Source organism: Podarcis melisellensis, assembly GCF_964234715.1.
Source record: "Podarcis melisellensis genome assembly, chromosome: 1".
NCBI lineage: Eukaryota > Metazoa > Chordata > Lepidosauria > Squamata > Lacertidae > Podarcis > Podarcis melisellensis.
The window spans coordinates 50,112,380-50,134,491 of NC_138528.1; the positions used below are offsets into that span (position 1 = coordinate 50,112,380).

A 22,112-nucleotide genomic window follows, 5' to 3' on the forward strand; every position below is an offset into this window, starting at 1 on the left:
GTTTCCACTTCCCCAAAGTGGCTGGGAAAACCCAGCCAGATGGGCGTGGCATAAATGATAAAATTATTATTATTACTAATACTAAGGCTTAGAAGCCATTCCAAACAGTGTGTACATCAATGTAAGTGGGGAGCCCCTGTTCACAAAAGGGACATAACACCGGGTTTTCTTGGGGCACAGAAGACCTTGTCTATTATAAACCAAACCCACCGCAGGCAGAAAGAGGGAGAGGAAGTAAAATGTCCATCCTTATATTTTAATGGCAAAACCCAACAAAACATTTAAACTGTCAGAGAAAAGCCAACGGAAGCACACGCTTCCAATACAGTTACAAAAATAATAATAATAATACAGTCCATCAAAAGTGTCCTAATAGTCTGAATCTAGGAGACAGGAAGTAGGTATTGCACAGGGGAGGAAAAAAAGAAGATCCACCCTCAAACACATTCCTCCCCCTTGGAAGTAAAACAAGCCAAGATTTGAATTGCACAGCAACTCGGCTTAGGACACGCACGCGTGCACAAACACACATACAGAGGAAACGGGGGGAACAGTGTGCTTTGGAACTACCTGTACAAAGTTTAAGAATACATATAAAAGGAGAGGAGGAGAGACGGCAGGCTTGTGGGATATGAATGCTTCCAGGGGGCTCTCCTGTACATCCAGCTATAGAAGACCACTTTTCACAATTTAAGACGACCAAAGCATGAGCCCTGACGTAGCTCGGAAGGGGGAGGGCCCTGTGTGACTTTCTGCGGTGTCAGAAACTTCTCTTCCACCTCACCTGCAAGATCCATTACTGGCTCGGCCAAAAGACATGGCTGATCCAGGCAAGAAGCTTGGCTGCGCCCTGGCACTAATTGCCAGAAGAGCCTTGGGTGTTTTGCCATAGCTCTAGAGAGGAAGGCAGGGAAATATAGTGTGTGCCACAGATATAAGAGTATCTGAATGGATGTCTGGTTTAGGCCAAGTCCACGGTTCACCTGGGAACTGGGCCCAGAGTGCTGTGTTTGGGTGTGGACACATCTGGAAGGGAAGAAGAACACCGCTAGGTGGGAATGTGGATTCAAACAAACACATGGGCATGTTCTAAGTCTCAGGGGCTGTTGAAGATTGTCAATGCTTCTAATCATAGATAGGAGCATTAGGTACAGAAAGGAAAGTCAGTCTTGGAGGAGGATAGGTTTCCAGGCAGATGCAAGTTATTTCCTAACAGAGGATAGCTGGAGAGACATAGCAAGCTCCTAATCTTCCTGATTCTTCCGAAACGTAACAGGCCTTTGCAGTTCTTTCCCCCAAATTCAAACCCCTTGCATCTATAGTAAACAAAGATTACGTTTGTGTGCAGACTTCCTTTACCCACCAGCTTGTCCATGACTCCTCTGCCGTCTAAGATGCACCAATGCAAAAAAGAGAAGGGGGGGAACACTGAGCAAATGCTTCTTTTGCAAACCCCTATTGCTCAGTGCTCTTCTGCTTTCCAATCTTGTCATTATCCCATAGAAAACCATCAGAACACAGAACACAGCTTGCAGCCTCACTGAGGCTAAGTGTTCTTGCTGCAAACTAGAGATTTAAACTTACATAAAACAAATTTCATCCACTGCCAGCCTGCTTTTCCTTAGACTAAGCAGAGCTCTCAGCTCCCTAAACTTCTGACAGGACTGCCTGTTTATAGGATTGCAAACTGCCCTACTAAAAGTCTGTTGTTTTTGCTCCCGCTCTTGGCTACCTGCTCAATGTATTTCAATGATGACAAATTAGCTTTATTGCAGCTAGAGACATGCAACTGGTTAAATGCAAGTGATCCAGAAGACTCTGGAGAAACCACAGGGCTGGAAGCAAGACTCCCAGTATCCATTGCCAGAGCATGTTGAGGAATGAGTCCCTTCAACATTAGGTGACTGCCTTTTTGTGCATATAGATAGATATGCTGGAGAGACCTGGATAAATAAATTTCTTGGCATAAAAAACCCCAGATCAGCTTGCAATAGTGCTGAAGATTCCTGAATATCATAAAGGGTATGGATACCGAATTACAACAATTCAGGGCAAGTCTTGGCAGTGGGACTGCAGGGGAAGTTGAAGGTGTGCATGTGTATGCCTAGGCTGGATCAAGGAATATATTGTGATGACTATTCTTGTTCAGAAAAGGAACTGGGGAGGTGGACAGTTCCATCCCTTACCACTAGCGACTGGTCCCTCGACAAATGGATAGTGTGCTAATTACCACTGGCTGATGCTCTTGCTTCTCTATCCTGCAATGTATGATACAGTTACGGCTATCACCCTATACTGAAAAGGGAACCCTATAGCAAAAGCCCTTAGTTCCTACTGGTGATAAGAGCTGGTGGCCTATTCAGGGTGGGCTTTGAGCGCCCCTCTCAGCAAACCTTAACACGCTTCGCACACATTCACAACAATTTGCTGTCTCCTCGATCACGGAGTGTGAAAGGAAGAGAGAAAGCAGCATGTAAGAATGGAGGCAAAAAAATCCCCCCCAACCAAACAAAAAAGTAGGAAAGATTGGAAGGAGGCACTTTCTTTTTCTTCTTCTTCAAAATTTCTAGTGCAGCAGACTCAAAAGTCAGCTTGGAGCAGCTTGGCTCTTACTTGCAGAGAGGGATGAATGCATGTGGTGTGGTCCTCCCTGGACATACCAGGCACTTTCATCCTGTTACATAGGCACCCCTTACAGGTGGGACATACAGTACGGGGCCAAAGGGCAAGGGGGGTGGGGAAAGGGCAGATTGGGAGGATATGTTGTGCTGAGGCTGCAAGACTGGCCCATGACTATTTTTGTGAGTAGTCTGGCTGCTTGCCACTGTGGCTGCCACCCAAGGTTCACACCAGCAACGGAACCCAGTGATGTGTGGATGGCAGAGGCAGGGGTGCAATACACCGCCAGCATTTCCATCCCTACGTTCTGCCTTGTCTCAAGAACTGTGGCAGCAACTTTCCAGGAACAGGATATTATCACCAGGGCAATGGGCACAGCTCTTGGTCACACTACTGAGAAAGGCAGGACCCGTTGTTGGAGAAAGTGTGGGGACTCTAAAACAGCAGGGACTCTGCCCCTTGGAGACCTCGCGTGCCAGGTGGCAGGGACCCCCAAGAGGGCCTCCGACAGTGGTTGGAAGACACCAAGGTCTTTCTTCCCAGTGCTTCGAGGGAGCAGCAGGGCCCTCTGCAGGAGCTGGAGGCAGACAGGAAGGGAGCATTAGGCAGCAGAGCCCATCCATGGAATGTGGTGGTGGGGAACGTGGAGTCAGCGCTGCTCAACACCCACTACACAAATAACAGTGCCATGGCCAAGCCCAAACAAAGCCCCCAATCCTCTCCATGCTGGATATTCAAGGAAAGGCTGGCCAGGCTCCTGTGCCACTCTACTCCTGTTCCCCAAGGCAGGGATAAGGCATGCTCTGAGCACTACACGGCTGTCTCCTGGTCCTCCCGCTGGATCATCTGGTAGTGCTGACGGTTTTCGAGGTAGGCAGCCAGGTCAGGGTCATTTGCCTTCTCAGCTCTGTGCTTGGGTGTGTCTCCCTGCAAGAGGGAAAACAAAAGGCAACAGCAAGTTATTTATTTTAATTTACTTATCTACTGCATTTGTGCCCTGCCTTTCCTCCAAGGGGCTCAAGTTGGCATCCTCTCTGCACCCCACCCCCACCCGATTCTATCCTCACAACTGCCCTGGGAAGGAGAAGCAGTGACTGGTCCAGGGACCTCCAGTGAGGTTCACGATGGAATGGAGTGGAACAATACACCACATGACCAGTGGGCCTTCATCTCCTCTTCAGAGTAACCTGTGTGGCAGCAAATCTGCTGTGAGCCATTAAACTGAGTATTACCCAATCGCAAGATTTAGAGGCAAGCTTGAATTCCCGCCATTGTTTATATAGGTGTTTAGGAATATGTTTATTTACCCCATGTGAGCAACTTGCACCATCAATGAAATATTAAACACTAAGATCAACCATAGAATTGCAGATTCAAACGAAAGAAAAATATTTAAGAGCTCTTACTTAAAAGTAAGGTATTTGCCAGGGGCCAAAATGGCCTCAAAGTGGGTGCCAGGCAAGCTTTCCTAGGGTGAGCATCTCTCAGCCAGGGCATCACCACCAAAAGGGTCCTCTCCTTAGTAACCACCCACAAACACTGCATTTGGGGAGACCCTGCTTTTACTTTTAGGCTTCATATCATCCCCATAGGCGCACATCTGGCTTTTGGGGGGTATTGCATGTGTGGGTCTTCATTCAGTCCCCCTCCCCTGCCATGAACACACTAGGAAAGACTAAGAGAAGTATCCAAGGACAGTGGAATGTGATATTCTGGGGTGGGAGAGGATGTGGAGGGGGAGAGAGAGAAGAAATCTCATCCTTTCTCCCCTTTGAAGCCCCTTTTTACAGTTTCTGCTGTCCTCAGAACAACACGGAAGGAAATCTTACTCGGCTACAAGCGATCGCCAAAGAAGAAGACTGCCAAAGACTGCTTTAAAATACATAGGTAATGATAAAGCTCAGAAAAGTTATATTCTACTGAGCTTTAAAACTACCCAAAGACGCCACACCAGATAGCCAAATTCCACTATAAACAACACAATCACGGCTGAGCAGCATTTGGCGACTGCTTAAAGCCCTGGCGACATTATGTGTAATTTTCTGCACATGGGGTGGGGTAGGGAAGAGTCTGTGGGAAGGGACTTCCCACGAGTTAAGAGAAGCAAGCAAGGGCCTCTGGTATGGGCCTCTGGAGGGACATACGGCTTAGCCTGGAATATCTATGTGCAAATGCAAGCATGAGCAGAAAAAGACTCTGAGCCCTTAGAAAAACGTTTGTGGCTGAGATCTATTAAGTCGAGTGTTGCCTCAAGGAGGAGCAGGAGGAGGAGGGGCGAGACTGGAAACCAAAGGAGCATGTTGGGAAGGAATGCTTAGGGATCTCTGGGAGATTAACAGCTGACAGCTAGATAAGTCCTCAAGGACCTGTTTGCATGCTCCTGCCACCCCCCTTCCCCCAAACACAGTTGCTGGGAAAATAAAATAAAGGCCTGCATTTGAATATCCTCACTACCAACTGCACTGACAGGAAAAACAGTGATTGCCTTGCACAGTTGTACAATGAAACCTTGCCATAGGCAGCTTATTTTCCTGGCCTGCAGAAGCCAGGATAATCCAAGCAAAAAGAGTGGGGGGTGGGCTGGGGTGAGGTGTGTGTCTGGGGAGTGCCCTGAAATACCATCTCCTCCACCTCCCACCCCCACCAGCAGCCTTACTAGAGCTCCTGGTCCCTGCGGAGGCTCACATTTCACGAACTTATTGCAGCCATCTGGACTGCGTCCACTAATGAACTCCTACACTCCATAAAAAGCAAATCTGTTAACAGCTTTCAGCCATGTCTCCCCCTCCCTCCCCCCCTCTCCCATTCCACAAGCCTCTGCCCCCCCCCTTCCCCTCATTAACTACCCCCACCCTCCTCCAGCGCGGAGCAAACTCTGCTGCTGAGAAAAGGCAAGGAAATCTGGCTCTCTGCCCTCTCCATTGAAAGTGGGAGAGGACAGGCCTTCTACGCTGGGCCCTCACATCCCAGTGGGGAGAAGGCAGCAAGGAAGGCAGGGACCCAGAGACAGTCGCCGGCCATATTTCACAGGGGTGCACAATGGTTTAGATACAGAGGTTCTCTCTCTCTCTCTCTCTCTCACACACACACACACACGCACAGAGTTGTGTACAAGCACAAGCTCCACTCGCACCTCCCCCCCAAAAAAAGGATGGAGAGACAAAGGCAGAGCAAAGGTCATGCACAAACCTTCCCCACAAAGAGGAGCCACAGGTTCACATGCAAGAAAGAAGGCAGACATAGCTGTAGCACTGCGCAAGGTACCACTGCCAGCACCAAAGGTTTTGCTGAATGAGAGAGATGTTTTTCTCTTGCAACAAGGAAAACAAGCAGAGAGCTTCTCTACTTGACCATGCAGCATTTAAGCTGGGAATCAGAACTTCAAAGGCGCCTCCCCTCCACTGCCCCTGCGTAATTCTATGATGGGGGCAACGTGGACCAAGTCTCTGCTCAAGACATGCTAGTACTATTGGTAAAGAATGAAGGCTCATAAATTCACACAATGCAGTTTCCTCTATCTGCTTGAGAAGCAGCATGGGCTCCCAGCATATGCCTTATTAAAGTAGGTAGGCATGTTGAAACTTATGGCACGATGGTAGCCAGCCTGCGTTGTACCCGTGGCAAATGCAGGAAGCCATATTAAGAGAGGGTCACCAACCCAGACGTGTGTTCTGTCTCAGAAATGCAAACCCTGCTGGCTGGAGGGCCAGAGCCCATTTCTATGAGCAGGGGGAAAGGGGCATTCTTACTTCACACAGTGAAAAAGCCCTACAAGCTTCAGTATGCTGGCCAGTCTCAAAATTTCATCTTCCTCTCTCACCTTGGTCCTCTTTTTCCCATTTCCATGGCTGCTCAAGTTCTGCTTCCAGCTAAAGTCACTTTTGCTTGGGTTGCATCCTGATTCCTGAGCCATTGGCGAAAGGTTAGGGGAGCAAGCGAGTTGCCAAGAATTGGCTATAAAACAACTTCACGCAGTTGGCAAAGGGTTTTTATTGCTTGTCTGAAACGCTCCAATGCTTTTATAGCTCCATTAGCATCGACTTCGGTCAGGTGAACTCACAAGCCCCAGGAGCTTTTGGCTTCATGGCATGAAGCATCCCCACTGGCTGGGCTTATTGTTCAGCTTCGGGTCACAATAACCGGCTGGCAGAAAGGCATCTCAACTGGCCAGAGAATACATGTTTGCTTCTAGTCTGCCGCTGGCCAGCCCCTGGGAGCACTGGGACCAAGGGACAGTCTCAATTCCTTCTCCATCAAGAAGGAATTCTGGCACAGAGACGAAAGTGCATCTTGTGCATTGTACTCTAAGGTGCCCAGACTCTCTGACATCAAGCGATACTCCACTCGCGTATGGGGGGCAGAAGTTTACCCTACTGCTGTGGAGCTGCTCATTTGTATGCCTTTCCTGCTATGGTATCCCTCCCATGCAGGAGCCTTAATAGTCTACAGCTGGGAGAGAGGGAGAAGTCTACAGTGAGACTGTCCTTGCAGTGACCTCAGGGAGTAGAAAGAGGGGAAATGAGACATTCTTGCCCCTCATTTCGAGATAGAAAAAACAACACTGGCAGCAGAAGAGATAAATTTAACTCTTTACAAAGCTGTTGAGTTAAATGCTCCAACCCAGATCTACCTTCCGATTCAAATGCACATTATGTCTTTTCTTCCTTGGCTCAAAAGGTAAGCATCCTAGCTTTGTATTCTCCATTCTCTTCTCGGCCAGAAAAATCTCAGGGTCAGTTTACATGTTTTGCAGAATCTATCCGTGAAGGTCCCTCCACCCCACTGCTCTGCCCCAAAGTAAATCTACACTGCAGGACTTCACGTTGCAAATGATAGAAGTACTGTGTGCATTTGCTTATTTACATTTCCCCCTCCAGAAAAGAGTATCTCCCTATACATAGAAAACTAGCATATCAGGGAGTCAACTAACCTCTGCTATTTTCCTTGGGACGCTATTGCTCTATGTCTAAGAAGTGTTTGCTTTGTTGTTGCTGCTGTTGCATATAATGGCCTGAAGCAATACATATCCATGGGAGACTTCACCTGCCAAGCACAGAGGCTGCTCCCTAAGGTTTTGCTCTAGCCATTCCCAGCAAGCTCCTAGCTCAAGCTCTTACCTGCAGATCAGTTTTCATCAGTGAAGCTCCAGCCTCCACAATGTAATGGCAGATGGTACGCTGGCGGAGGGCTGCAGCCTGGTGCAAAACGGTCTCACCGCTGGAAGGAGAAGAGAATACAATGGGGGATCAGCATCAACAACAACCACGCTTAACCTACCTGCTCCAAAGAGCCAAGGGCTCCAGAAGAGAGCCTGGATGGAGCCAGTTCATTGCATTAATCTCTGCCTGGGCGTAGTGAGACCAAGAAGTGGGCAGAGTGCCATGCAAGGAGGTGGGGATGTTGGCTTCACCAGGCCCAGCCATTTTCTCTCAGAGGGCTGGGGTGTCAGGGAGAGACATCCTGGCCACCCCTCAGCCCTTCTCCCATCTTGATGTGAGCAATCATTCACTGAGGTCCAGCACTGAGGGCCTTCTGGCGGCTCCTTCCCTGAGAGAAGTGAGGTTACAGGGAACCAGGCAGAGGGCCTTCTCGGTAGTGGCGCCCGCCTTGTGGAATGCCCTCCCACCAGATGTCAAGGAAATAAACAACTGTCTGACTTTTAGAAGACATTTGAAGGCAGCCTTGTTTAGGGAAGTTTTTAATGTTTGATATTTTATTGCTATGATGATGATGATGATGATGATGGGAGCTGCCCAGATGGGTGGGGTATGTAAAAACAGCCAGCCTTCTGCCTCCTTCAGCAGCAGGCACTTATTGCTAGTAACAGAACACTAAAAACCAAAACAGAGCTTACTTTTCTTCTTCTGCAACATCCAGGATCTCTACAGGAGCTGGGGAGGAAGAGACAAAAGCAAAGCAATGAAGCCAGCCTGCCTGACATGAGCCACGCCACTCCTTATTCATTCCGCTGCAGATGGGAGAGCAGAGCCGACTCTCCCACTACGGCCTGGCAGAGCCTCGATGTAGGAGTTGGGGCTGCACATTTTTTTCATGGACATCAAAAGCCTTTGTGAAAATCAACCCCACAGCTGTTTTCCTATGTGAACAAACATTTTAATCTCCTTCAGCCATAAATTATATAGCACTCCGAATGAGCAGTGTTTACAGAACTTTTTTGCATTCACTCCACCACAGCCCTTAAAAGACGCCATTATTTGCGGTCTAAATGTGAGAGAGGGCTTTTAAATCTTGATTTTGGAAGATTTGGGGGTAGAGGGAGAGGGAAGCCAGCAAGGTGACCTGGGGTAGGATCCCAGGCTACCTATGGCATATGAGAGGGACTGCTGCTGGTGGTGGTGATGATAGCTAGAGTGAAAACCAGGCAGGTAAGCAGGCCAGATGTGAATCAGAGACATGCGTGTGTGTTGGTGTGTATGCAGATGCAATATTTTTCATCCCAGTGGAAGGACTCCTTCCTTTCTAATGAATGGCTACTGAGGTTCTTCTAAGTGCAAACCCATTTTGGAAGAAAATACCTCCCTATTTTCAAAACCTCCCCCCCCCGCCCCATTTTTGCACACAGCCACTCTCAATTCCTTGGTGGGGTCAAAACTGTAGTACAACGTTCTTGGTGCAACCCAGTGTACCACTTACTATAGTGACAATTAAGGAGAGCATCGTTGATCCCATTTTACAGATGGAAAGCTGAGGCTGAAGTAATAGTGACTTTGCACAAGGTCATACAGTGCACTCAGAGTTAAAGATGAGAACCTATGTGAAAATTCACAACCTTTAATTCCGGGACTGCACCGATATTTGATTCTAACACTCACAGCCATCCTATGAAACTAACACAACAAAACAACCCAGTGCCTTTTCTGGTCTGGCTTACCATTTTCAATTATGTATTTGACAATCTCCTTGCTCCCTGATTTGACGGCATGATGTAGAACAGTTTGGCCTGTCTGATCGCGCATCATCAAATCCCTGCCAGCCTTGTGCAGTTCTTTGAACTGCGGGAAGAAAGAACAACTTGAGATGAGCTAGACTCTTGTGAGGCAGGTTTTAAATCGAGGTGACTTTCACAAAAGGTTAAAAACAACCCAGCAAAGATCAAGAGCAATTCATTATTTTTTTTTAAAAAAAGTTAACACCTGAAGACCACTCAGAAAGGCTGTTGTGCCAGGCAAAAGCATTAAAACAAGGCTTTTCCAAACAGGTATATGTTAATCCTCCTTTTAAAAGGTAGTAGTAAGTAGTGAGCATAACCAGTGCTACGATGGCCTACCCTTGTCACCAATATAAAACTCTTCTCATACTATGGGCATATGGAGAAAGCTGGGATAGCTCAGTTGGTAGAACATGAGACTCTTAATCTCAGGGTTGAGGGTTCGAGCCCCACATTGGGTTACAGATTCCTGGCCTGCATTGCAGGGCGTCGGAGTAGATTACCCTTTTTGGTCCCTTCCAACTCTACAATTCTGTGATCTCTTTGTAAAACAAGGTAAACACAGACTCACATAGGTGCATAATTATGCACAGTAGTAAGTTTAGAAGGAAGAGAAAAATGTAATTTTTATTTTGAAAAAACCAGCACATGGTGAGAAATCACTCACTCTTCTTTGGTTACTTGCTCCTATAAAATGTACCTTATGGGGTTAAAACAGACACATCACCACTGAAAAGTCACTAATAAAGGAATCCCATAGTTGACTGTCTATTGCCAGAGTCACTTTCAAGGCCATTGAATTAAAAAAAAAAATACTTCCAAACTCTGAATCTGACATGAATGAAACAGAACATAGCAAGAGCCCTACTGGATGAAACTAAAAAGACTGTCTAGCCTAGCATCCCATTCCCACTGGCCAACCTGAAGCTTACATGCAGGACAGAAGTGCAATTGCCTTCTCCTGCTGTTATTCCTCAGCAACCAGCACACTGCATCTGATTCTGGAGATAGTATGCAGCAGTCATGCCTAGTAGACACTGATAGCTTTATTCCCCATTAATTTGTCTAATTCACTTTCAGCCATCCATGTTGGTGGTCATCTTGTGGTAGTGAGAAGCACTGCAGAGCATCACACTTCAGGGTGAAATTTCTCTCTATTCAAAACATTGTCCTGGTTTGCACATAATGCTAAACGGTGGTTTATTAGACCATGGCTTATCATTACATGTGAACCCATCCCACTAACTGTGGTTTGTTTGTTATGGTTAAAAGTCGCTCATTAACCATGGTTTGTAGTTGGTTTAGAAATCTTTGTTAACATTAACTATAGCTTCATATTATTATGAACCCGGACCTCCTACTTCACTATAGTTGAGGAGCCATCACTGCGGCAAAGTTAGAGCCATGAGTGAAGAGCGGCAAAGTATTCAAGCAGCTCTCAAGGCTCCACTTCTCTTACTGCTGCTGTTAACTATTCTTTGATGAAATAAACCAAGCTTCAAGTGATAAGTCTGCCAGAAACCCCAGCTGTAAGTATGGCTTCTTATTTATTAGATTTATTGCCCACTCCTCAACACAACGTCTCATAAAAGATTACACAAATACAAAATACAGTGGTGCCCCGCAAGACGAACGCCTCGCAAGACGAAAAACCCGCTAGACGAAAGGGTTTTTCCGTTTTGGAGGCGCATCGCAAAACGAATTTCCCTATGGGCTTGCTTCGCAAGAAGAAAGCCCATAGGGAAATCTCTGGGGACCTCTTTTAAATGCTGGCGGTGGGGAGCAAAGCCTTTCTAAAAAAGCGGAGGCTGTCCGGGGCGATCTTAAAATGCTGGCGGGCGGCAGCGCTGCCACCCGCCAGCATTTTAAAAAACCTCGGGACAGCGGAGAAGTCCTCTGCTGTCCCGGGGTTTTTAAAAAATGCTGGGGGTGGGAAGAAAAGCCCTTGTCCGCCCCCCCCAGCCTTCAGAAGAGGTCGGGGGACAGACTGTCCCCAGACCTGGTCTGAAGGCGGTTTCCATAGGAACGCATTGATTGATTTTCAATGCATTCCTATGGGAAACCGTGCTTCGCAAGACGAAAAACTCGCAAGACGAAAGAACTTGCGGAACGAATTAATTTCGTCTTGCGAGGCACCACTGTACAAATTGAAAACAGATTTAAAAAAAACAAGCAAACCATGGTTTAGTGTTATGTGCAAACCAGGCAATGGTGTTAAATAATCCAGAATTCTATCAGAATAGGTACCAGGAGTACAATCTGATATATGTTTCCTAGCGGGGGTCACTATGGGTATGTGTCTACGTTGTGAGACTGCCAACGTAGTTCAAAAGGAGGAGCAAGTTGTCTCTACGCAGAAGTAACCCCATGCCAATCTCACTCCTGACTGCAGTAGGGATGGGTGTGGGATGCAGTGAGGATCCTATAAGGAACATTCAAAATGGTATTGATCTTCATGTGCACACCATCTAGGCAGTCTGATCAGATAACTAAGCAACAGTGTTTTTAAGCCATCAAGGTGTGCTTGTGGTATCCTGGCAGCCATAGAAGGTTCCCTCAGTAGGATGTTCACTGGGCACAGGACAAGAATCCTTAAAAGCAAGCCTGCATTGCCGGAAGTTATCCATTGGTGAAGGGTAATAAGCAGGTCGTTATCAAAAAGCTAGATGGCGCTACCAGGTGGTTGCAGTAGTAGCATCATCATTGTATCTGACCCTCCCTAGCTCTGCAGCTTAGTTTTTAGCACATGGTAGCTGTTACCTTGTGGAAATCGTTATTCTTGGCAGCATCTATCAAAGCATCATCTGCAAGAAGGAGACACAGGTTCAGGGTTACAAAACCAAGCAGGAGGGCAGGGAGAAGGTAGAGTGAGGGTCAGAGTGGGCAGACTGGCCAAAGAGTCAGCAACTGGAAGCACTCCCACCATGTGAGCTCGGGGCTAATGAAGAAAAGGTCATGCTCATTACCCAGGGACCTCAAGGGAGATTGCCTGTGACTTTTATCTGCCCAGTAAGATGTCCTGGACAGTAAAAGGCAGTGGTTTACCGCTGCCAAACATCCTCTACACCTCTAGACTTTTCTGACCTCCAGTTGGGGCTGTCTGGAGTCTGGGAGAAGGAAGGACAAGAGTGGAACAGAGAGACCACAACCCAGAGTGGTGATACTTAGCATAAACTAAGAACGATTTATGTTAATTCAGCATTTGTTGAGTATGCATTATCTCATTTTACTGTTTGGCTTTCCCCCTATTGCTGCTCTCCTCTTAGTTACAAAGAGCGTTTGTGCTTGTGAATGCATGTGCACAAACACATGACAGTGTATTTGCATGTGAGAGGGAGAGATGACATGTGCATGTCTTGTGGGCCATCACTGAATTTGATCTGCCACAGAGTGCCATGAAGGTACTGAGCAACTGAGAGAATGAAAGGGATCTCGGGAGTTTGAAAAGCACCAAAAGTTGCCATGAGGGCCCAGGCATGCATCAAGGAGGACTCACAGCTCCATAAAACCCACTGATGAATAGAAGGAACAAATAATGAAGGGAAGTCAGAGGGGTATTGGGGTGGGGAGTGGGAGAGGCAAGACAACACAGTGATGTATGGAAGGAAAGAAACATTCCAGCAGAGGGGAGGACAATTTGTCAAAGATAACTTGAAACCCGCAGGCCAATGAACAGCGAGCACAAAGAGGTGAAGGAGAAAGGGTGAGTGGAGGAGGGGGAAAGCAGGTGTCCCCGAGGGGAAGGCGTTTGGGGATGCCTCTCCATCAGTGACTCACTCACACTTCCAGAAATTAAGCTCTATTCAAGCTCCAGGAAAACATTTTCCATTTGCTCAACCGAGAGAGGCCCCTGAACTTTGCTCACACATCCTGGAACCCTCACTGGTGCCTGGCAGAGACTAACCCTGCTCCCCAGCCATGAATTCCAAATCCCTACAGGTGGGAGATTAACTCTGCACCACAATGTTATTTCCTGACAGATTTTACAAATGAGGTGAAGAAGGAAGGTGGCTTGTTAAGTCAACGGGTGTCAGGTCTCGCCCAGCTAGTCATTCCTGCAGCTGCTCCCCGGAAGGAATTCCTTGGTCGGGGCCTCTCTGCAGCACTCAATCCATACTGCAGCAGGGATGAAGGTACTAAGGAACCAATCACCCTGCATGCCAATGCACACAGAAGCTCTCAGCCAAATCCGTCCCAAGCTGTACTGAAAAAAATCTTTCATTCCATCCTAACCTTTTGAGGCCTCACCTTTCTGTGCAAGCACAATTGCGACACACACACCCTCCCCCTCTATCAATATGCATATTTAGATATACACATTGAACTGATGCTTCCCAAGATTAGGTCATCAAGTTCCAACATCAACTCCCTCAATCACTGGATAGTAGCCCCATATACCCTGAGCTGAAAAAATGTGTATTTTGACTAGGAATGGCTTACCAAAGCAGCTACCATGTTCCAAAAAAGCTCCTCTAACCACCAGAACTCAATTTGTCCAGGAGGACCGGCTCCCACCCTTCCCAATAGTAGAGAAGCCATGGCATGGCACAACATTGTGTGAACATTCTGGACTAATGTGGAGAACAGTCTGTGTGAGTAAAATCTAGAAGGGCATATTAAAATGCTACATGGAAAACCATCTGCAGCATTTCACTGAAAGTGATGCTGTGTTTTACAGAAGTTAAATGTAACGTTAGACCAGGGGGTGGGGGACTGGGAGGCATGAAAATGGAGCACACAAAATTACAGGTTAGCATTCAATAATTGAGATAAGAAGGAGATATGCTGAAGGAGCACACTAAGAGTAAAACAGTCTCACCTTTGAGGGAATTGCAGCTCCCCATTTCTGAGCTGGGGAAAAAAAAAGAGAAAACCAAAGCTAAGAGACTAGGTCCTTCCTAAAGCAGCTCTCTCCATCTGCTCAGCTCACCAAGAACTCTTTACCTGTCTAATTTGAAAGGGCCAATTAGCTGTGCTATATCAGGGATTCAGATTTATATTCTGCTTTGCTCCATATGATAGATCCAGATGAGGGAAGCGCAGAACTGAGGTATATAGCAGGGAATTCACATCCTAGCCATCTTAGTCCTGTTCCTCTTTTTGTACCAGCTGTGTTTACATCTGCCTCCCTTTCCAGTATCAGCATAGCAGTCACGCTGCAACCCTGGCTTCGTATGCCGTAAGATCTATCGGCCACATGATCCTGAGTCAACTTCCATCCTACGAAGATTAAAACAGATGAACTAATCGACAGCTCATCCTGGCACATCAATGCCAATGGTGTAAGACTCCCTATGCCAAAGCATTCTCCCCACCTTCATATTGAAACAGAAAGCAAACAGAAGAGGAATAATGACTGCCTGAAGGTTGAACTCTCATCCTCCGACCTGCACCCATCCTTAAGCTATTCTTCCTTGGGGTCCTTCCCTCAACCTCGCCTGGTCTTTCTTACCTCCAGGCACTAAGCAGACAGCCTCACCTGGAGACTGGTGTGGATGTTGGTGAACCTGGGAGAGCAACGTTTTGCCTTATCGGTGTTGAGGGCACATCAACAAGGTCAGGCATGGCAGGAGATGTGCCCACTGTCTGGGTGCGCACCAGTTCTGGGTCCAACACAAAAAGCTCATCCTGAGAGATCTCCGTCACATAGTTGAGATGTTCCTGAGAAAGTACAAGTCAATCATTTGATGGATAGGATTTCTTCATGGTAAACAGTTATTAAAGAAGGGGTCTCTCTGTGTATTTTAAGATAATATGCAATGTGGATTTTCAAGATGGAAGTTCAGCGATTTGAACAAAATCCTGGGAAATTTGTTTTTTTCCTTAAAAGAAAGCAAGATTTCAATTTTGTTGTTCGTGGGAACAGGACTGGAGATATAAGAAAATTTGCCTCCATAAATTTAGAAAAAACATAAAGGATACAGAATCCAAAGTGGAATTTTGGCAATCTGTTTATATAATATATATTCTCTCCAACTCTGCTCTCTGCTTATCCAACAGATTCAGTTCTATTTTCCTAGTCCCCAGAAAAAGAGAGAAAAACCCACACAAAGCGACAGTTACAAATTCTACAATGAAAATTATACTGAAAATTGGAAATTTGTGCACCAATTTATTTCTATTGAAGAATTGTAGCTCTTTTGTTTCAGAATTTTAAACATAACAAAGCTCCAGATCTCGTGGCCACAACTGTGAATCATGCATTATATGGTTTACAGATGTAATACACTAGCACTACAGGGAAACTATGTAATGTCACTGGGGACAAATAAATAATCACTTTTATTTCAGGTCTAATGTATGTACTAGCCTTTCCAAACCTTCCTAGTTTCCTGGGCATTATTCTCTAGTGACACGCCACCCTAAATATTTATTTTTGGATGCACAGAAAATGAAAATATCTGACCTCAAGACTGAATCCCTTTATTAAATAAATATAATGGCAGGGGCCTGTGATATTCTGAAGGAAATGAAAACCAAGTTGCAAACAGCAATGTATTCCATGGGCAGCATGCAGGCAGACAGTCTCAGATTCCACAGTCTCTTGGGAACAAACTGGAACTCACCTGGGCACGGTCTATTCTGTAAAACCGATCGGCTGTAGTTGCTACAAGAGAGGAAGAGAAGGACACGGAGTGTTTAGCGTCTATATATAGCCCCAGTGTATTCAAAGAAATTCACGTAACATCTTAGCAATCCTTACAATAACTGTGTAATATAGATCCAATATTAGCTCTGCCCCTGGACTATGAGGGTGATAAAACAGAGGATGGTTATAAATCAGAGATTAATAGCATGCTTAAGGACACCTAGTGAGTTCTCACCTGAGGGGAGATTTGAACCAGAGACAATCCCTGATTTATAGCTCGGTCTCTTACATTACAATCCTATATATGTCTACTCAGAAGACAGTTTCAAAAGGGCTTACTACCAGGTAAGTTAGTATAGAACTGCAACCTTAGTCACTCTCAAATTTGGGTTAGTGGAACTAACTAGAGAGAGAAGAGGAAAAGCAGAACTAGTTCATGAATTATACTTGATGCATATCAAGCATGTCAGCTGTAAAAGGGAGGTAGATATGACACAACAGCAAAAGATTCCAAAGTGGCAGAGTGCTATTGTACTTTGTTCAGCTTGCCAGACAGTTGTCTCCCCCACCCCTTGTGGGCCAGGTGGGGGAGACAGGTGGGCATACCTATCAATCACCTGAGACCTTTTGTTTCTGCATGTGGGGGTCTTCAGTCTCCACCCCTCAAAGCACTATCTTGCCCAGAGCAATGCTTTACAATCTTTACTGTGGCTCCTTTTGAGAAAACAATTCATGGCTTCAGTGAATGCCCACTGCCCTTTAGGATGACAGGTTTAGCAACATTCCAACTCAAAAATACCTAGTGGGAATCCAGGATTGTTTTAATTTTTTGTTTCTTTTTGTATGACTGTTGTTTGATGAAATATGCCCAAATGATTTGCATCTCTTCATGTATTTCCATATGTACTGAATTGTGGGGGGCAATGGCCTTGAGCAGTAAATTGTTATCTTCCCCACAACTTTGAAAGGGGTTTCTGATGATCAGGTAATCAGCTGATTGTCAGATCTTACAAACAACAACAACCTTCCAAGTGCTATTTTGCTCAATCCTTTGAAAGAAGCTTTGCAGTCGCAACCAATAAGTTGTTTAGTCACTGGGCTTGCAGGTTTCTCACCCTTGCTGTAAGCCCTCCAGATCTTATCAAGGAGGGCCATGAATGCTTGTTGTTACCAGGACCATTTGTGGTGACTATGCTGCAAGCTGGCAGGCAGCGATCCAAGAGACACTTGTAAGAATGGAACAGCTGCATTTCACATAGTACCGACAACAACAGAAGACAACTTTCCAAAATGCAGCTGCTGAATCTTCATCACAGAAATACTACCTTGAGGGAACACGAGCAAATGAGCGACAACCTTGCATTTACTTTGCTATAATCAGATCATTTGGGAAGGGCCTCCCATTGGAGCAGCAGTGGCCTTGAGCATCAAAGGACCAGCTAAACAAAATATATGCAGACAGGATGTTACCACGAACAACAGATAGAAAGGCAATTAAAGGGGGTCCCCCCAAAACATTTTTTTGTGCCACCAGAAGTAAAGAGTACTTTTTTGTATGCTGAGCAGCAGAGGGAAGCTTCCCAAATCTGCTTTGCAGCTGCTGTGGGACTTCCCTGTGCATTTGGATGATCTCCTTGCAGGTGTGGGAACTCTTGCCCTTCGCAACACAATGATCCACATTTAAGAAGTCGCCATGGGAGTTTGCGTATCTTCCATATTGTGAGGATACACAATACATTTATATAAATGGTACACACCGAGTCAACAAGATAGCTTCTAAAGTTCTGAACTTGGTACTGGCCAAATTGATTTCCTAGTCAATATATAGATCTATCTCTGTTTGGGTAGCTTAACTACTTCTTTTCTCATGCACTCTGGTTGGATCAATAGACAGATGGAGCAAGTAGATAGGATTATCCAAACCACGGTATTGCCAATCCTTCTCGTCACAGAGCACCTGTCAGATGCTTTAAAAAATCACATTGGCAGAGCAATCCAAACTGTGGCTGGACAAAGAGCAGGGAGTGGCTGAATGTACAGCTCCATTGCTCCCAACAGACAGGCAGAAGGTGGGCTTGAGTTTACACCAGCCTAGTCCTGCTGTAATGATCAGGCCTAGATTGAGTGTGACGCCATCAAATGGTAGCAGTGGGGCTGGCCTAGGATCCAGGGCCAGCCCAGCTCCTCTCTGCCCCTGAATTGCCCCATTTGGAGCTGTGCGTGGGTTGCCACCAGCAAGAAACCACCAGTGTTTTTTCCAATCTCCCTCTCTTTCAGCAGGCAGAATGGAGAGCAGGCACTGGCAGAGGCCAGAAGTTGTTCTGGGCCGGCACCTCTGCTCCCCTCAACCCACTTTGCAGCAGATTGGGGTTTGGATTACCCCCTAAGCACCAGCTGCTTTCTTTCTCCTTTTGCCAGTGGTGGATTAAATTCTCCTGCCTTCTCCTCACTGCAAGAAGTGAAGTTACAAGGAACCAGGCAGAGGGTCTTCTTGGTAGTTGCACCCGCCCTCTCATCAGATATCAAGGAAATAAACATCTATCTGATTTTTAGAAGACATTTGAAGGCAGGGAGGTTTTTAAATGTTTGAGGTTTTAATATTTTGTTAGGGGCAACCCAGTCAGATGAGCAGCATATAAATAATTATTATTACACAAAAGGCATTGGTAAAATATGCAGAAGATTTTGAGGTACACAGCTGTATGATTATGGGAGCGGGGCCAAATAAAACAAATATACATCCATTGGAACAGGCCCCCAAATACCGGTACTCTCAATTTGTTCACTGTATAACTATGATCTGAGGACTCCTGGGGGCAGTGATCCGAGGTAAGCTGGGGTGGGGAGAGACAAAGGACTACAGCCCAGGTAAGCTGACCCTGTTGCATTATGGGAGTTCTCCATAAGGCTGAGGAGGTAAGTGGTCAGACTGAGGTTGCTATGGCTGGGCCCTACAAAGACCGGGGAATTCTCCTTGGGAATAGAGCAGAAATAGTGAGGGGAGGGAGGGGTGTCCATGACACAAGCCAGAGCAGATTAGAGGAGTGAAAGAGCCTCGTTTATCCTGTCCTGGGGAGAGATTTACAGCCACAGAACTGTTGATGAAGGCCAGTAATTCAACCATTTTAATGAGCCTGCATTGCCCTTGAATGCCACTCCAACCTTTTTTCTTCCAACGCATTTTCCTCAGTTTGGAACATGCTGCTGGGAAACTGGCAGAAAAGAAGAAAATAATCTGCAGCAACCATATCTGAGAATGGGCTCCTCCTCGTGATATGTGGTGCACACAAGAGACTCCCTCCCAGTGGGACCCCATAATCATACACACAACAGCAATGCTGGCAATCTTATCCCTTTCCCTCTGGATCAGAGGCTACGTAATGATGTGATTTGGAAGAGCGATTTCCTCTTATTCTGGAGAGAGCAAGGGGCTGGGACAGGGGGAGAGGGAAGCTAACAGTTTTGCAGCTGACTCGGATTCAAAGGTCAGCACCATACTATTCCTTGAGATCTGCGCTGGGGAGTTACTGGAAGGGATCTAAAAAATAAAAATAAATAACATCAGACAACTGTGAGGGGGAGACTGGGAAAAGGCAAAATGGGATGAGGAGGAAAGTACGGTAGTTTGAAGGGAAGCTTTGTCCTTCAGGCTGTAAACACAAAAGGCGCTTGAGGTCAAATCATTCCCTACCACGTCAAGATGTAAGAATTTACGAAGAGCCTCCCTGGATCAGGGAGCCATCTAGTTCTGCACCCTGTTTGTAGATTGGCCAACCAGATGCCTGGGCCCTCACCCCTACTTGTGATTTCCAGCAACGGGCATTCAGAGGCATATTGCCTCCATCAATGGAGGCAGAGCCCAGCCTTCATGGCTAGTAGCCATTCACAGCCTCATCTCCCATGAATTTGCCTGATTCTCTTTTAAAGCCATCGAAGTTGGGGACTGTCATTACTTCCTGCGGGGTGAGCTCCAGAGTTTAACTAAGCACTACATGATGGCTTGGCATCACTCCAACCCACCCATGTTAGTCTCTTGCTCTCTCCAGGGATCTCTCTGGGTCAGTACCAAATCCCACTGAACCAGGTGCTTCCCCCATCCCTTTGGGCCCCCAATACACTTCTTGTTGCTGCCTGCTATAATCTTGGTGGAGGAAAGCCTCATGGCTTTGAGGTACAGGGCTGCAAAGAAGCTCAATGGGCCATGCAAGTTGCTCCCCGTGTCTTTGGGAACTCATTCCAACATTGCTTACAGGGGCACAAAAGCCGCTATTGTCCCAGCCTGTGGGAGAGTCTCACACTGTTGCTCAAACCAAAACTGAGAAAGGGCAGAAATAAATAAAATGTGCTAGTTAAAAGTGAAATGTGCAGTCTGGAAGGCTATAGGAACACAGAATCAACCCTTCAGGTGGTGGTGGTGGGGAGGAGGAGAGAGAGAGAGAGTAGGGGCTGAGAGAGGAGCTGGAACAAAGCTGTGTTTGTAAACAAGACTCTGCTGCCCTGCAGAGCTCTTGGGGGTTCATGCAAAAACACAGCCGGTTGGGTCACAGGCCCAGCAAAGGAACAAAACAAAACAAAACCAGCCAGTCTTCCTTCTCTCCCTCTCATTACTCCCCCAATGCAAAAGCTGTAATTGAATTTGATGTACAAAAGGAAACTCTGAATGCAGCATATTCACTGGTCCCAAAAAACTACTGCTGAAGGTGGCTGGGCGAAACTGCCACGTCTCCCTCATGCCTTTTCCTACAGAGCCATCTGCTGGAGAACAGCAATACTAATGTAGCTGAGAGAAGACAGCCCAATGTGAAAAAAATGACAAGAGATGAAAACTTCACTCCCTGCTACTACAGTGCTCTGGTAGGATCCAGCAGTACCTCCTGCCGAGGGAATAATCAGCACTCTCTCACTGAGGCCTCGATTCTGCTCTGCTGGACCACAGAAAGTTGCCTTAGTTTAGCTGACTATTGTCTTCACCAGGGTTGACAAACGTCCTGCTCATGTACCAAATTAAGGTCTGCCAAATCACCCAATTTGGTGTGAGTGTGTGGCTGTTTTGGCCAGCCATACCCAGCTGCCACTCACCTGATGTCACTACGATGTCAGGTGTGAGATAGGAAAAGCCACAGCTGCCAAGGAACAACCAGGAACTGAAGAGCATGCTCTCAATGGCTCCTTGGCAACATGGCTTGTATTTGGAGCTGTTTAAATTAAGCACTGAATGCAAGTTCCACTGCTCTGCAGTGGGATTAATGTCATATGATGCCAGGTGACTGACAGGTATGCAGACTCAGCCACCTATCCAATGTGGCCTGATGAGGATTGGCTGGTCACTTTTCGTAAGGCCCACCAGGCAAAAGTGCTACCTGCAGATATCAGGGATTGAATCTGAGTCTTTCCGCATGCAAAGAATGGGTTCGATCACTGAGCTATGGTATTTACCATATAAAAGACCATAGAAACAAATAAATGAGGACCTTTTAGGTGGATTTATTACAATCTAGCCCCTATAACAAGTCCTAAAGCAGCAAGCCCAAACTACCTGCAGCAGGAATGGGAAACTCCGGGCCTGTGGTCAAAGGAGGCCCCTCTCAGGCCTCTCTATTTGGGCCTCAGGACTCCCCAGCCCAACCATTCTTCCAGTAGCAGAGGACATGTTTAACACACAAAATGCCGCAAGTTCAATCCCTGACAACTCCAGGTAGTGTTCAGAAAGTCTCCTGGTCTGACCCTCTGGAAAGCCACAGCTGGTCTGTATAGATAAGAGAAAGCTAGATAGATCAATGGTTCGATTGAGGCAATGTCTTGTGCTCCTTTGTACTCAGGAGAAGCAAAGGAAATAATTCAAAAGGCAACATGGAACAAGTGACGTTTCCAACGGTACTGACCAGCACTATTTGAGCTCTACATAAAACAAAATTATAATTATAGAAATATATTCCATTACAGCATCTATGGCTC

General features: G+C 46.4%; 1 protein-coding gene across 12 annotated transcripts in view; it reads right to left on the reverse strand.

Annotated features, from left to right (window-relative positions):
• Window positions 1–235: 235 nt before the first annotated feature.
• DGKZ (diacylglycerol kinase zeta) overlaps window positions 236–22,112 on the reverse strand; it is a 133,313-nt gene continuing 111,436 nt past the window's right edge. For all 12 annotated transcript variants that reach the window (XM_081900981.1, XM_081900980.1, XM_081900978.1 and 9 more), the window contains 8 exons: window positions 16,135–16,175; window positions 15,048–15,229; window positions 14,388–14,419; window positions 12,329–12,372; window positions 9,512–9,632; window positions 8,474–8,510; window positions 7,737–7,836; window positions 236–3,546 (listed from right to left, as the gene is read on the reverse strand). In XM_081900981.1, the coding sequence (XP_081757107.1) occupies window positions 3,430–3,546; window positions 7,737–7,836; window positions 8,474–8,510; window positions 9,512–9,632; window positions 12,329–12,372; window positions 14,388–14,419; window positions 15,048–15,229; window positions 16,135–16,175 (674 nt within the window). In that variant the 3' untranslated portion in view covers window positions 236–3,429. The remainder of the gene's footprint in view (window positions 3,547–7,736; window positions 7,837–8,473; window positions 8,511–9,511; window positions 9,633–12,328; window positions 12,373–14,387; window positions 14,420–15,047; window positions 15,230–16,134; window positions 16,176–22,112) is intronic.